The 12,851-nt window shown below is 51.0% G+C and overlaps 3 protein-coding genes across 4 annotated transcripts; 1 reads left to right on the forward strand and 2 right to left on the reverse strand.

The window, feature by feature from the left end:
* Window positions 1–2,760: 2,760 nt before the first annotated feature.
* Window positions 2,761–6,025, reverse strand: LOC311320839 (peroxisomal trans-2-enoyl-CoA reductase; the record flags this gene model as incomplete). The annotated part of the gene is made up of 6 exons (XM_084452692.1): window positions 2,761–2,937; window positions 3,411–3,535; window positions 4,009–4,105; window positions 4,413–4,552; window positions 4,752–4,859; window positions 5,941–6,025. 6 exons carry the CDS (start codon window positions 6,023–6,025, stop codon window positions 2,761–2,763), a joined length of 732 nt encoding a protein of 243 aa, XP_084308818.1.
* Window positions 6,026–6,458: 433 nt separating this feature from the next.
* Window positions 6,459–9,367, forward strand: spata2l (spermatogenesis associated 2-like). Of its 2 annotated transcripts, none has more exons than XM_084453258.1 (3): window positions 6,459–6,564; window positions 6,910–7,378; window positions 7,618–9,367. In XM_084453258.1, the coding sequence occupies exons 2-3, from the start codon at window positions 7,022–7,024 to the stop codon at window positions 8,971–8,973; spliced, it is 1,713 nt and encodes a 570-aa protein (XP_084309384.1). In that variant the 5' UTR covers window positions 6,459–6,564; window positions 6,910–7,021; the 3' UTR covers window positions 8,974–9,367. The 2 variants fall into 2 exon arrangements, with proteins under 2 accessions (XP_084309384.1, XP_084309385.1); XM_084453259.1 differs by having other exon boundaries at window positions 6,474–6,564; window positions 7,011–7,378.
* Window positions 9,368–9,776: 409 nt separating this feature from the next.
* Window positions 9,777–12,122, reverse strand: pdf (peptide deformylase, mitochondrial). The gene is made up of 3 exons (XM_084452932.1): window positions 11,997–12,122; window positions 11,037–11,674; window positions 9,777–10,641 (listed from the first exon to the last, which is right to left on the reverse strand). The coding sequence occupies exons 2-3, from the start codon at window positions 11,629–11,631 to the stop codon at window positions 10,484–10,486; spliced, it is 753 nt and encodes a 250-aa protein (XP_084309058.1). The 5' UTR covers window positions 11,632–11,674; window positions 11,997–12,122; the 3' UTR covers window positions 9,777–10,483.
* Between the last annotated feature and the right edge of the window lie 729 nt (window positions 12,123–12,851).

Here is a 12,851-nt window from a genome sequence, read left to right on the forward strand (position 1 = left end):
GTGTGTGTGTGTGTGTGTGTGTGTGTGTGTGTGTGTGTGATCGAGGGAGGGAGAAAAAGGAAGATTAGATTCTCCCCTACTGTTTATATTTTGGCCTTAATTGAGCTGTCAGCCGACACAGTCACAACAAAACCCTGACCAGCCCCTGACCGCGCCCCTCTCCTGCCCTCCTCCTGCCCCTACCATGCCCCTTCCAGCCCCTACACTGCCCCCAGTTCCTCTACTACCCCCTTCCAGTCTCTCTCCTGTCTCATCTCCTGTCTCTCTGGTCTCTCTCTGGTCTCTCTCCCGTCTCTCTCCTGCACCCTCTACTGCTTCTTTCCTGACCCTAGTTTCCAGCCTCTCTGCTGCCTCTCTCTTGCCCCGCTCACACCCCTCCCCAGCCCCTTACTACCCCCCCTCCTGACCCCTCCAGCCCCTTACTACCCCCCCTCCTGACCCCTCCAGCCCCTTACTACCCCCCTCTCCTGACCCCTCCAGCCCCTTACTACCCCCCTCTCCTGACCCCTCCAGCCCCTTACTACCCCCCTCTCCTGACCCCTCCAGCCCCTTACTACCCCCCTCTCCTGACCCCTCCAGCCCCTTACTACCCCCCTCTCCTGACCCCTCCAGCCCCTTACTACCCCCCTCTCCTGGCCCCTCCAGCCCCTTACTACCCCCCTCTCCTGACCCCTCCAGCCCCTTACTACCCCCCCTCCTGGCCCCTCCAGCCCCTTACTACCCCCCTCTCCTGACCCCTCCAGCCCCTTACTACCCCCCCTCCTGACCCCTCCAGCCCCTTACTACCCCCCTCTCCTGACCCCTCCCCAGCCCCTTACTACCCCCCTCTCCTGACCCCTCCAGCCCCTTACTACCCCCCTCTCCTGACCCCTCCAGCCCCTTACTACCCCCCTCTCCTGACCCCTCCAGCCCCTTACTACCCCCCTCTCCTGGCCCCTCCAGCCCCTCTCCTGCCTGGGTCAGACCCCTATCCGGCAGTAAACAAACAGCATTCCTGGCTACAGTCTCCTTTATTGGCAAGACAACAATATTGCGGCATTTGGCTAGCTAGGACAACAGACTCAGGACAACAGCTAGGCAGGACAACAGACTCAGGACAACAGCTAGGCAGGACAACAGACTCAGGACAACAGCTAGGCAGGACAACAGACTCAGGACAACAGACTCAGGACAACAGCTAGGCAGGACAAAAGACTCAGGACAACAGCTAGGCAGGACAAAAGACTCAGGACAACAACTAGGCAGGACAACAGACTCAGGACAACAGCTAGGCAGGACAACAGGACAACAGCTAGGCAGGACAACAGACTTAGGACAACAGCTAGGCAGGACAACAGACTCAGGACAACAGATAGGCAGGACAACAGACTCAGGACGACAACTAGGCAGGACAACAGACTCAGGACAACAACTAGGCAGGACAACAGACAGCAGTGCAGCCTCTCTGTGGCGGGCGGACACCTCCTCATCTCTACTCTCCCTCCTCCTCTCCCTCCTCCTCATCTCTACTCTCCCACCTCCTCACCCTCCTCCTCATCTCTACTCTCCCACCTCCTCACCCTCCTCCTCATCTCTACTCTCCCTCCTCCTCACCCTCCTCCTCATCTCTACTCTCCCACCTCCTCTCCCACCTCCTCATATCTACTCTCCCACCTCCTCTCCCTCCTCCTCACCCTCCTCCTCATCTCTACTCTCCCACCTCCTCTCCCTCCTCCTCACCCCTACTCTCTCACCTCCTCACCCCCACCCAGACACCTCACTGCTACTCTCCCCCCTGCTTTGTTTGTTTACAGGACATTGTGACCCAGATAATTGGTGGCAGATAAATGAATAGGGGGGGGGGCGTGGCGTGTGTGAACAGGACAGAGAGTCACGCTATGGTGAAACGAATGTGCCAAGCCCCCCACCCCCCCCCCCCTCTGCCAGCACCACCATGCCCTCTTTCCCAAAACCCGCCATGCACCCCAGCCCCTTCGCTTTAGGCCTGATTCATAGTCGACGTAAACAATGCAAGCTACGTTGTGAACGCAAGCTCCAACATGACGAGAGCTTGCGTTCTGTGTTTTGTTTTGTGGAAACGCAAGCAATTGCACTATTGCTTGCGTCAAGTGACAAAGTTCGGCATGACACATGCAAGGACACAACGAGATCTTGCGTGGCCTTGTGAAGCTTGCGTTGCTTGCGCTTATGTAGTTTGCGTCGACTATGAATCCGGCCTTAGGGTCCAGAGCCACCTGCGGGGGAAGCACAAGTAAGCACTCCCAGAGAAACCTCACCTCTCCTCTTCCTCCCACTGCTTCCTCCAACTACCTACCCTCCATCCTTCTGCCCCCTCCCTGTCACCCTGCCAGGTCTGTATCTACACCGCTAAATGCCCCTCTCACCTCTCACGGCTCCACTCATCTCTGGGATAGTGCAGTAGGCCGATAACGTTACCCTGGTAGAGTGACCACTGGAGCCCCTAGGGGGCGCTACAGAAGCTGGCTTGGTCAGCGATTGGTTACAGAAAACTGGACATGGTCATCCTTACAGTTTATAATTCAACACATGCATAGAAAACAAGAAACAATCACATGGACTGATGACAGCATCATAGTAACAACTAAAGGGAATGCGGGATGTCGAGAAGTGAAGCTGAAGCTCTGGTTCCGGAAAACAGTCAGCGCAGAAAGTCTCCATGGCAACCGAAGAGGAAGGCGGGGGCTGAGTAGTGTTTGGTCATTGGTGGGTCGTGGGTAAGGGTTAAGAGGATGTGTTTTTTTAAAGATTCCCCTCTAGAAGGACAGTTTTCAGGTCGGCAGGTCCGTTGAGGGTAAAGACGGAGTGGGAGGTGTTGCGTCGCTCCACCAGCGTGGACACCGCCTCCCCCAGGTCCACGTGGTTCAGAAACCCGGGGGCCATGCGCTCTGGGGGGGCCACGCCAGTGTTGATCTTCACCTGAGCGACAGGGGCCAGAGCAGGTGGGGGTTAAGACCTGTCCTGCATCAAGCGTCCTTGATTCTAATATGCACATCATAAAGAAATATAATTTTATTTGTGTTGTAACTATTTGATGATCTTGGTGACTAACCTGGTGAAATATTTCTGTACATGAGACTATTCTAGACTTTAATACTGCAACTGTCGAACCTTCTTGAATGTAACTGAACCTACCGTAGGACGGACCAGTGAGAATCTCAGTTTGAGGAACACTGGGCATATCACACTTGGACTCTTCAATATGAAAAATGTGCGTTACTGTGAAGCTGCTTTAGTTAGGTGCTAACGTGTGTATTTGAACAGGATATGTCTGGCATGGGTCTATATAGTAGATCTACAGAGGGTCTCAGTGACTCTGGGTATCTGCTATGACTCTAAGCCTCCGCTATGGGTCTCTGTGACTCCAGGCCTCTGCTGGGACTCCTCCTCACCTGGTTGAGCTTGCAGGGCACCTCTGGGTACTCCTCCCGTAGCACCTGGCAGAACGCCAGGGTGCTGGCCGCGCCCACCGTCAGGAAGCCTGTACCTGGCATCAGCAGCTTCTCCCCAGCGCCACCTAGAGACACATATGCATCACTGCACAGCCACCATCAAATCATACTCCTGAGTATATTCGCCAGAGCTGGGTCTAGCGCACTTTTTAGGTAACAATTTTTTGAGGGGCTTTATGATCCACTGGCCCTATTTTAAACATTCGCGAAAGGGATGGGGCTGTACTATGGTGGGGCTGTACTAGGATGGGGCTGTACTAGGATGGGGCTGTACTATGATGGGGCTGTACTAGGATGGGGCTGTACTATGATGGGGCCGTACTATGATGGGGCTGTACTATGATGGGGCTGTACTATGGTGGGGCTGTACTAGGATGGGGCTGTACTAGGATGGGGCTGTACTATGGTGGGGCTGTACTATGATGGAGCTGTACTATGATGGGGCTGTACTATGGTGGGGCTGTACTATGATGGGGCTGTACTATGATGGGGTGTGGCCTATGTGCTGGGAAGCAGGGGCAATGTGTCGCAGACTCACCGGTGATGAAGGTATAGGTGCAGTTGGGGTCGTCCCTCACCAGGGGAAAGAAGGCCTTCCATGACACAAAGGTGCTGAACAGCAAAGTCTCCATCACCTGGAGGGGGGGATGAATGAAGAACAAGTGAGAGGAGGAGGAGGAGAGAGATATAAGAAGAGAAAGAGAGAGAGAAGGAGGTGTGGAGACTTGGTGTACACACCACAGTTGAAAGGTAGAAAGTGTTAGGCACAGAGCGAAGTTCCTGAGTGTGAAGGAGAGGTTTCGGAGAAGGAGAAGAAACACCTCCTATTGGACTTGGAGGACTGGAGGGCGTGAAAACAGAGGAATGCATGACAGCTGAAGAGAAAGTGACAGAAGTGGAGCAGCTGGACGAGCCAGGGGGTGGGGCTAAGCAGAGGCTCACCCAGTGCAGCTCTTTCTGAGACTGGGTGTGTGGCGGTCCGCCCTGCCACCAGCTGAAACCCAGAGATGACACCACGTCCGTTACCTTCCCAACAGACTTCAGCAGCGCCTGCTTAACCTCCTCCACGCCCTCCTCAGAACCTGAGAGGAACACACACACACACACACACATTACCCCCCCCCCACACACACACACACGTACACACATACACACAAATGGGTTAGGCACTCACATTTTTTATAATACTGCAGACAGATGGGTGGACGGGTGGAGGGTGAGTGGACGGACAGATGAAAGGACGGATTGGTGAATGGACAGATGGACAAAGCCTCATCTCACCAACGTTCCCCACGATGGTGGTCAGGTTGTCCTTGGTGGAGGGAGAGATGAAGCCCCTGAGCTTCTCTAGACGGCCGTGGTCTCTGGAGATCACTGCCACCCTGAAACCTTCACAGGGACATCACCGGGAAGGTCATGAGCACACAGGGTGGATGGGAGCTTTGCTGCTGCGCTTCATGAAGACGAGGTTCAGAAACATCGGGGGCACAGTATTATAATACCGTCTGTGACATAGATACTGTAAACACGCCATGGACAGATGGCCGGGGGGGGGGACAGGGTAACACAAGCATACTAACCTTTTACTCTGGGTGACTAGACACTGGGTTCCAGTTTAGATTACAGACAGAGATTAAGATTAATAGATTAATCCTAGGGCTAATAGGTCTTTTAAACAGAGAATCTCCATTGTCTATCAGCTCAGTCTGTGTGTCTGGGGAAACAGCCCTGGATATAGAGTATGACGTGTGCAAGAGTGTGAACAAATGTTAACGAGATAAAATGCATGATCACTACTGGCTACTATCTAGCCTTAACCATCCTGATCTCGCGAGCCTGAATTCAAATCAAAACTCAGGTTTTGGACTGTGGGCATTTATCAAGCATTGCAGCATGTTTAGGTGTATACATAGTTTCTCACCACACTGTTATGGGCTTGTTAGCAGATCAGGGTCACGGACCAGACTCAAATACACGCCAGACTAAGCCACGATAACCAAACCAACCAAGCCCCGCGCTGTGCCTCCAAAGAGAATGTGTTGTGAATTTCCTCTGGAGTGCACAATCAGACAATAAATCATCCTACTTAAACTCTGGATTACTTTAAAACCTGTTAAGCAAGTAGCCTAGTTAATAATATGCATCGAATCTCATAAATCATAAAGGTTGAACACTTTTAAGATTGTGCGTAAAGGTCCGGACGGTTATTTTACGCAAAGCGAGGTGCAGGTGCATGATAACACTTTCGACTATATCTAATTTAATATTTTACTGATCTATATCCTGATATAGTTCCGTGATCAAAATCACCAGTAAATAATTGATTAGAAAGTGAATAAATTCCAAATACAAGCAATAAAGCAGCAAAGGATATTTTGGCATATGCCCCTTTATGCGCGCCGACTGTCTCAACAGATGTTTTTGCCAAGCTGGTGCCCAAACCCCAGGGGGTCTCTGATGAGCATCTTACCTTTGTCAAGCAGCCCTTTTACTATTCCAGACCCCACTATCCCTGCTCCTCCGAGAGCCAAAACAACTCTGTCTGCGTTCGACATGTCGATATAGGTCTTCAGGGCTCTCACTGGATAGTCCCGGTAGTGTTACAGTGTATAAGTGGTGCTGACGGTTTGTGGAGAGCATTTTGCATATCCCGGGACCTTTAAACAAATGTAGGGGGCCACAGTTACGCCCTTTTAGCAGTGTCACCCATGCCACGCCCGTATCAGAGGAAAGAACAGATAACCTGTTATCCTCTCTCGTTCGTCCTCTCTCTCTCTTATGTAGTGATACTATCCAAAGACCACTAAATTATGTATGTTTCTTGTTAGATGATTACAAATCAATTATTACAGCTTTCACGCACAAACAAGATAAAATAAAAGACCTCCTAGGAACCCCCTCCACAGCCCATAGGAACCCCCTCCACAGCCGGGGGGCGCTGCTCGATAAAACGAGTGCACAGGAAGAGAAGACACGTGACAGTGTTTACTTTTCTTAACAGGGTTTAAAACACGCTTATCATCTGTCTTGGCTGAATCGTCTTTATTAGCGATGGTTTGTGAACAACTAATCTAACATAGAGGAAAAGTAACAGGTGAGAATTTAAAGTAGGCCGCTATTTTTCGTCAGCTGTAAGCAAAGTGTTGCTTTCGATATGCAATAGCTAACGTTAGCATGCTATAGCTTTACCCTGGTTAGACAGCTAACTAGTACCCTCGCTAACCTGCCAGCTAGCTGTGTCTTGGTGTGGGATATACCTATTGAATTAAAAAGTGGACTGTTCCTATGCTGTGTGTAAAGCTGTAGCATGCATGCTGGCTGTGGACGTGTCTCTTTGTGTCAAAGCTGTCTCGTAGGCCATGTAGAACCACAGGTCTCTGCTTTCCCTTTCACTTCCGTGAACACATTGAATTGACTAATCCCTGCTTCGTCTTTTCAGCAGTGAAAGGGGTTATTATAGATAGATTGACACGTGTCAGCTCATTAACCGTCAGCTACGCCTCGCAGATCAACTCTGACTCCTCGATTTGTTCCACGCAGTCGGAGAGAGGATGAGTGCCCCTGGGATGAGTGCCCCTGGGATGAGAGCCCGGAACCTGGAGCTGTACAGGCTCAGTTTGGAGCAGCGGGTGGAGCAGGGTGACTGGAGCCTGGTGTGTAGGGATGAGAAGCTGTGCCAGCAGGTTGCAGGGCTGCTTGGGGATGGCTGGTCCCAGGACATGAACCCCTTCCCTGGGCTGGACCCCCTTCAGGTGATGGAAGACACCCTCAAAACAGCCGCACCTACGCCTGGTCGAGCTCGAGAAAGAACTGGACTATCGGGACTGGAGAGGGCATTTGAAGTGTTGGAACTGGCGGCTCTGAACCTCTACCTGTGCCCCTGGAGGAAGGAGTACAGGGTGGTAAAGGTAGGCCGGTTCATAACAGACTATTTAGGCCTGTTTTTCTTTGTCATTATGAGGTTTTTGTCTTCAGCTGCTTCTAGTTGAAGCTATTCCTTTGTCTTGAGCGAGATGTGTACAATCTACATATACAGGGCGCTTTATACGGCTCAAGCAAAGTAGTCTAACCTTTCTCTCAGAAATGTTTATAGAGACTAACTCCTAGTCTAAACCTAAATATATCCCTCCAACTCTCTTCTTTCCAGATGTTCTCAGGCATGTTCACTCATTACGTCAAGCCCTCACTGTCCAGGCCACAGGTGCTGCAGCTGTTTGGGTTGCTGGGCTACCAGGTGGGGGAGGCCAGGAAGAGTGAGGAGCTGTGTCTGCGGCCCCCCGGCCCCCCGCTGGACTCTCTCCTCAGCATAGCCTGCGCCTTCTTCATGGCACGCTGCGAGTGCCACCTCCTGCTGGACGCCTCCAGGAAGCACACCGGGGCTGGGGCCAAGTCTGGGGCTGTGGAGTGGGAGCTACACCTGGTGCAGGAGAGACAGAGGGGGCACAGTCTGGAGGTATCCCTGGAGAACACCAAGAGGAAGCTGGACTCCGTACCCCCGAGGAAGGTCCTCCTGGGGTCCTCCGCCTTGGAGCCGGACCTGGACCTGGACCTGTACACGGCTGAGGGTCCGGAGCGGCACAGCGGCCCCGGAGAGACGGGTCTGGGGGAAGACGGGCCATGCCCACCCACCTGGGTGGCTCGCAGTACCAGCAAGTCGCCGCCGACGGTCATGAGAGACAGCAATGGGGTCTCCTCACCCAGGGAGGGCGTCTGCGTTTCGACACTGAACTACCAGTTGACCAGAAGCCTGTCTTCAGCCAGCACCAACAACACATCCACCACCAAGCCAAGGGAAAGCTGTTATGGAGAGATGGCCCAGCCGGTGGCCGACAGAGCGGACTCCGTCTCACACTCACTCACTCACCTCACTGCTCGGCTGAATAACTGGACGGACGCACCTCCTGAAGCCAATCTCTGTGACTGCATGACGTCTGAGGATCTGTTCGTTCAGCGCTGTGACAGCTGTGACACCCTTCACCGTATGGATTGCCCCGTTCTGTTGCAGTGCCTGGCAGAAGTGCATGACGTGGGAGTTCCATTCGACGACGACTCGTCCCTACAGGAGCGGATAGAGCGCAGGGGGGCGCCACCACAGCGAGGGAGGAGTCTCAGAGAGGGCGGCGCATCTGCCGCGTCGCCGCCGCCACTCGGCCAGGACAAGACGCAGTCCTCCGTCCTACACGACTTCCAGGGATCCCCAGGGAGGAGCCCCTCAGCCCCTCAGCCCATCCCCCTTCACGAGTGCTGCGACCCGGCCAGCCCGGACCCCCAGCTGGTCTGCATCAGCTGCAGGGTCTTCCACGTGAGCTCCTGTAAAAACGTGGAGTTCTGCCAGAGGAAGCATCAGATCCGCCTGCTGGGGCTGTGTACCACCGAGGGCTGTCAGAAGGCTCCGCATGTCCTGTGCAGGCACTGTGGGGCTGAGTTCTGTAAGATCTGCTGGTACAGGAGACCGCTTCACTGCGCGTGTGGCCAACCCTTCGACCAGTCCTCCTCAGTTTAGATCGGAGGCTACATACGTGCAGTGTTTGTATATTTCACTAGATTAGTTCACAAGCCAAGCCAGTGCCTTATCAGTGCCAAAAAAACACTTAACTGGAATCAAATTTCAAACTTAACAGTGCATTAACAATGGTAACAGGAACCCTCTCCTTGATGGTAGCCTTAATTCACTTCAACCCTAATTTGTATGAAGAGGAACTCTTATATTTTACTCCTTGTGGTACCTTATTCAACATGATCAGCCTATTTCAACCACTGGGTATTAAGATATTGTAATGTTAAACTAAGCACTATTCCTCTTACCAGCTTTAAAGTTTGGTGAATTGTAAACAGGGTTGGGTGGATGTTCTGCCATGTGTTCAAACTGCTGTTTGGCAATAAAAGATTGGAATAAATGTGGGATTCAAAAGGGGAAAAAAACATCTTGTTCTGTCCTTTTGTTGCTCTGAATTAGAACAAAAGGCAAATAGTTCTTCCCAATTTGACCCTTCAATGTTTTTTTTAAATTATAGTTCAAGTTGGTAATTTCAGTCCTTTGTTGCATGTAAAATAATAGTCTTTATGGACATAATCTGGCTGGAAAGTTCTTCACCAATTGAGGTTACAACGTTGTTCAGAATTGAATGTGTGTAACATGCCACCTAGTGGACAAGTGAAGTCACAACATCAAAATACAGGTGCTGAAACCAATGTGCGTCACTGTGATGAGACCCCAGGCCAAGTTAGACTGCACACAAATAACTTTACAGGAAATCCGTATGTACATTTATTAAACATGTATTACAAAGCTCTTGATTACTTGATTCTAATTGGACAATGGCGCATTCTACCGGCCAATTATTTATTGATAATTGACCGATGTCAAGGGCAACGGAACAAGATGGACTGCTGCTAAGGGCAACACATATGAGTGACAGCTGATAGTTGTCTGAAAGTTGCTGAACATTCGAAACATTTAATAATGGTTTTGGCTGTTGTGTGAACCCATTCTCATCAAGCCAATCTCTGAAAATGCCTATTGCTCAAGCACATGGAACCATTTTGCTGGTGAAATAAAACGTGTAGGCCTATAGTATTAATGTTGTTGGTATGTAGGGATAACATATGGCCAGCCGATCATTATAAAAAATTAAAAAAAAGAGTCCTTCAGTGCGTTACAAAACGGTTCCAAACGCACTTTTTCGATAATGACCGGCTGGCCCTTACATATTCAACAGAAAATACAAATACAGCTTGGAGTTCAAGGTTCTACTATGTTGATATTCATGACCTCCCGCTGTGCCCCACCATGTCCAGGACTAGGCCTTGATCGGTAAGGTGGAGTTTGTTTAGAATGCCAAGTCACTTTCCCTATGGTTGATTCCTCACTGACCAAATCAAAGGCCTGATACAGGCTCTGCAGACGCCCATCCTCTTCAATGAGCCCCAGTGGCTGGCTGGCTGCTGCTCCTCTACCCAGGTGCTGGACTGAGAGAGGGCGAGGAGGATGGAGGATGTGTCCACTGTCCAGACTACTCGTTGTGTTCTTCCCACTTCACGTTTATGAATGTCTTGCTGTCCATGCGGTCGATGTACAGGACTCCATCCAGGTGGTCCATCTCATGCTGGAGGATCCGAGCGGGCCAGCCAATCACCTGCCAGGTTACAGGCTCCGCCTTCTCATTCAGCCCTGGGAAACGCATACCCACACACACACACGCACGCGCGCACACACACACACACGCACACACACACACACACACACACACACACACACACACACACTCTTGATTCCTGATTTTATTCTGTACCTCTTCTGTTTTCTGCTGCAGTAACGCCCGACCCCCCAGGGATTATTGAAGTCCTATCTTATCTCTCTCACACACACGCACACAGACTGAAACATGACATGTTCACAGTACATGGAAAAAGTCTGAATTTCATCTCAACTTAAGTCATTATAGGGCAGTATAGGACATTATTTCCTTCAAACCTACAGGTTACAAATGTATATTCCTCAAAAACAATTATCTTATTTCAGATGGGAAGACAGTAACATGGCCATGGAGCTGCCTAGTCTGGTACCTGAGATCTCCACAGAGAGGTACCGTGGAACCGTGGCGGAGAACCCGGATATGCTCTCGCAGGCCTCCTGGAACAGAACCGTGCGTCCGTCCAGAATCCGGAGCTGGGGGTTGATGAAGACCCTGAGGGGGATGGTGGCGAGCCCCCTGGCCTGGCGCGCCGCCGGCGTGCTCTCCTCCAGCATGCGCTCCGGGAACTCCAGCGCCAGGATCCGCAGCGGCACGCCGACCTGCGGCGCGCTCAGCCCCACGCACTCCATCTTCCTCATCACCTTCACCATGGCGCTGATCACTTCCTGTACCTCCGACCCTAGAATGGCCGCGGGGTCGACGGCTGCGGCGTGCGAACGCAGCACGGGGTCGCCCACCTGGCAGACGTGGGGGTACGGCGGGCAGGGCGGGGACTTGATCTTCCTCTTCATGTACTGTAGGTAGGACCGCACTTTGATGTTGCTTGAGTAGGAACACCTGGAGGGGTTGGGGACAGGGGCTGATGTCACTGTGACTGAGGCGCCACTGAGGGGAGGGGACCTCGATGTGCATAGTCTGTAGTAAGCCCTGGACGACAGCAGGGAGAAGCGCAGACATCTGTTCATGGCTGGGTCGGGATGTAGTCCTGGACACTTGGCTGTAGTCCACCTGTGGGACAGACAAGAAGACGGTAAAAAATAAATCACTTTCTAAATAAGCCATGGGATCAGAATAACATTTCACCAAGAATCAGAATCCAACACTAATCTCAGACCTTAATGGGTCTGTGTAATCATAGGCTATCCCTGGGCAAGCTATACATCCGAGAAGGACAGGGGGCGGTCACTTCAGCTGCAGTGGCAGTGACCAGCTAGCAGGCATTGACTTCCAAGCTTGGCAGTAATTACAGTTGCTAGCTTCATAGCTAGGTCAGCTGGCTTAACTTGCTAACTCACTCCACCACCTTGTCCCATGCGTATGGTAGAGGTACCTTGTAAAGGCAGACGTTAGCTATGATGATTAAGTGGGGATTGTAGCATCACCCTCCGGTCAAAACATTTCAGATTAGAAAAGAAGCATGTTATCCTTGACAGAACTGGTCTGAAGATTACTTCCGGGTCAAGCGTTGAGCGTTGCGAAACATCACAATAAAGGTTTTCAGTCCTCACATTTGCTACTCTGACTTTTCTTCCATTGACGAGTATTTTTAGTTTAGGTAAATTAATTATAAATTCTAATTTAATAAATGACCATGCTCAAATATTGAATTGTAATCATACTGGAATGCACTACCACTGCACCAACAGCAGCCTAGTTAGTCCTAGTTGCCACGAAGTAGGTTACTAGGCTACTAATGTGTTGGAAAAAGCAGTAAATTCCGGCTCTTAGTGACTTTTAAAGAAAAATGGACCCATGATCCAAGTCGTTTTTGACTGGTATACCCTATGGGAAGTCTGTAATAACTATCCCTTCGATTACGGACTTTTAATTTGATAACACTTGGCAGCTGTGACCCAGAAGTACAAATTCATACAAAGAGTTAAAATATCCTCTGGTTCACATCTATACCTCCATGGTTCACATCCACACATCGCAGACTTGCCCGCACATGTCTGGTTTCGGCTTCTTTCATGGTTTGAGTGACCAGTGTTGTTTGGGTGACCAGTGTTGGCCAATGAATGAGAGAACCTCCTTCTTCTTTCTTTCCACGACAAACTCCTGAAGCCGGCAGATGATGCTTCAGCTGGGAAAACTACTATCAGATAGATGGAGATTGGAAACATTGAACTCTTCAAGTCATCAGCAATATGTCAGAACTCATTCAACGGTACTCTGCCAATATGGA

Source organism: Borostomias antarcticus (assembly GCF_949987555.1).
Source record: "Borostomias antarcticus genome assembly, chromosome: 18".
In the NCBI taxonomy this organism is placed as follows: Eukaryota; Metazoa; Chordata; class Actinopteri; order Stomiiformes; family Stomiidae; genus Borostomias; species Borostomias antarcticus.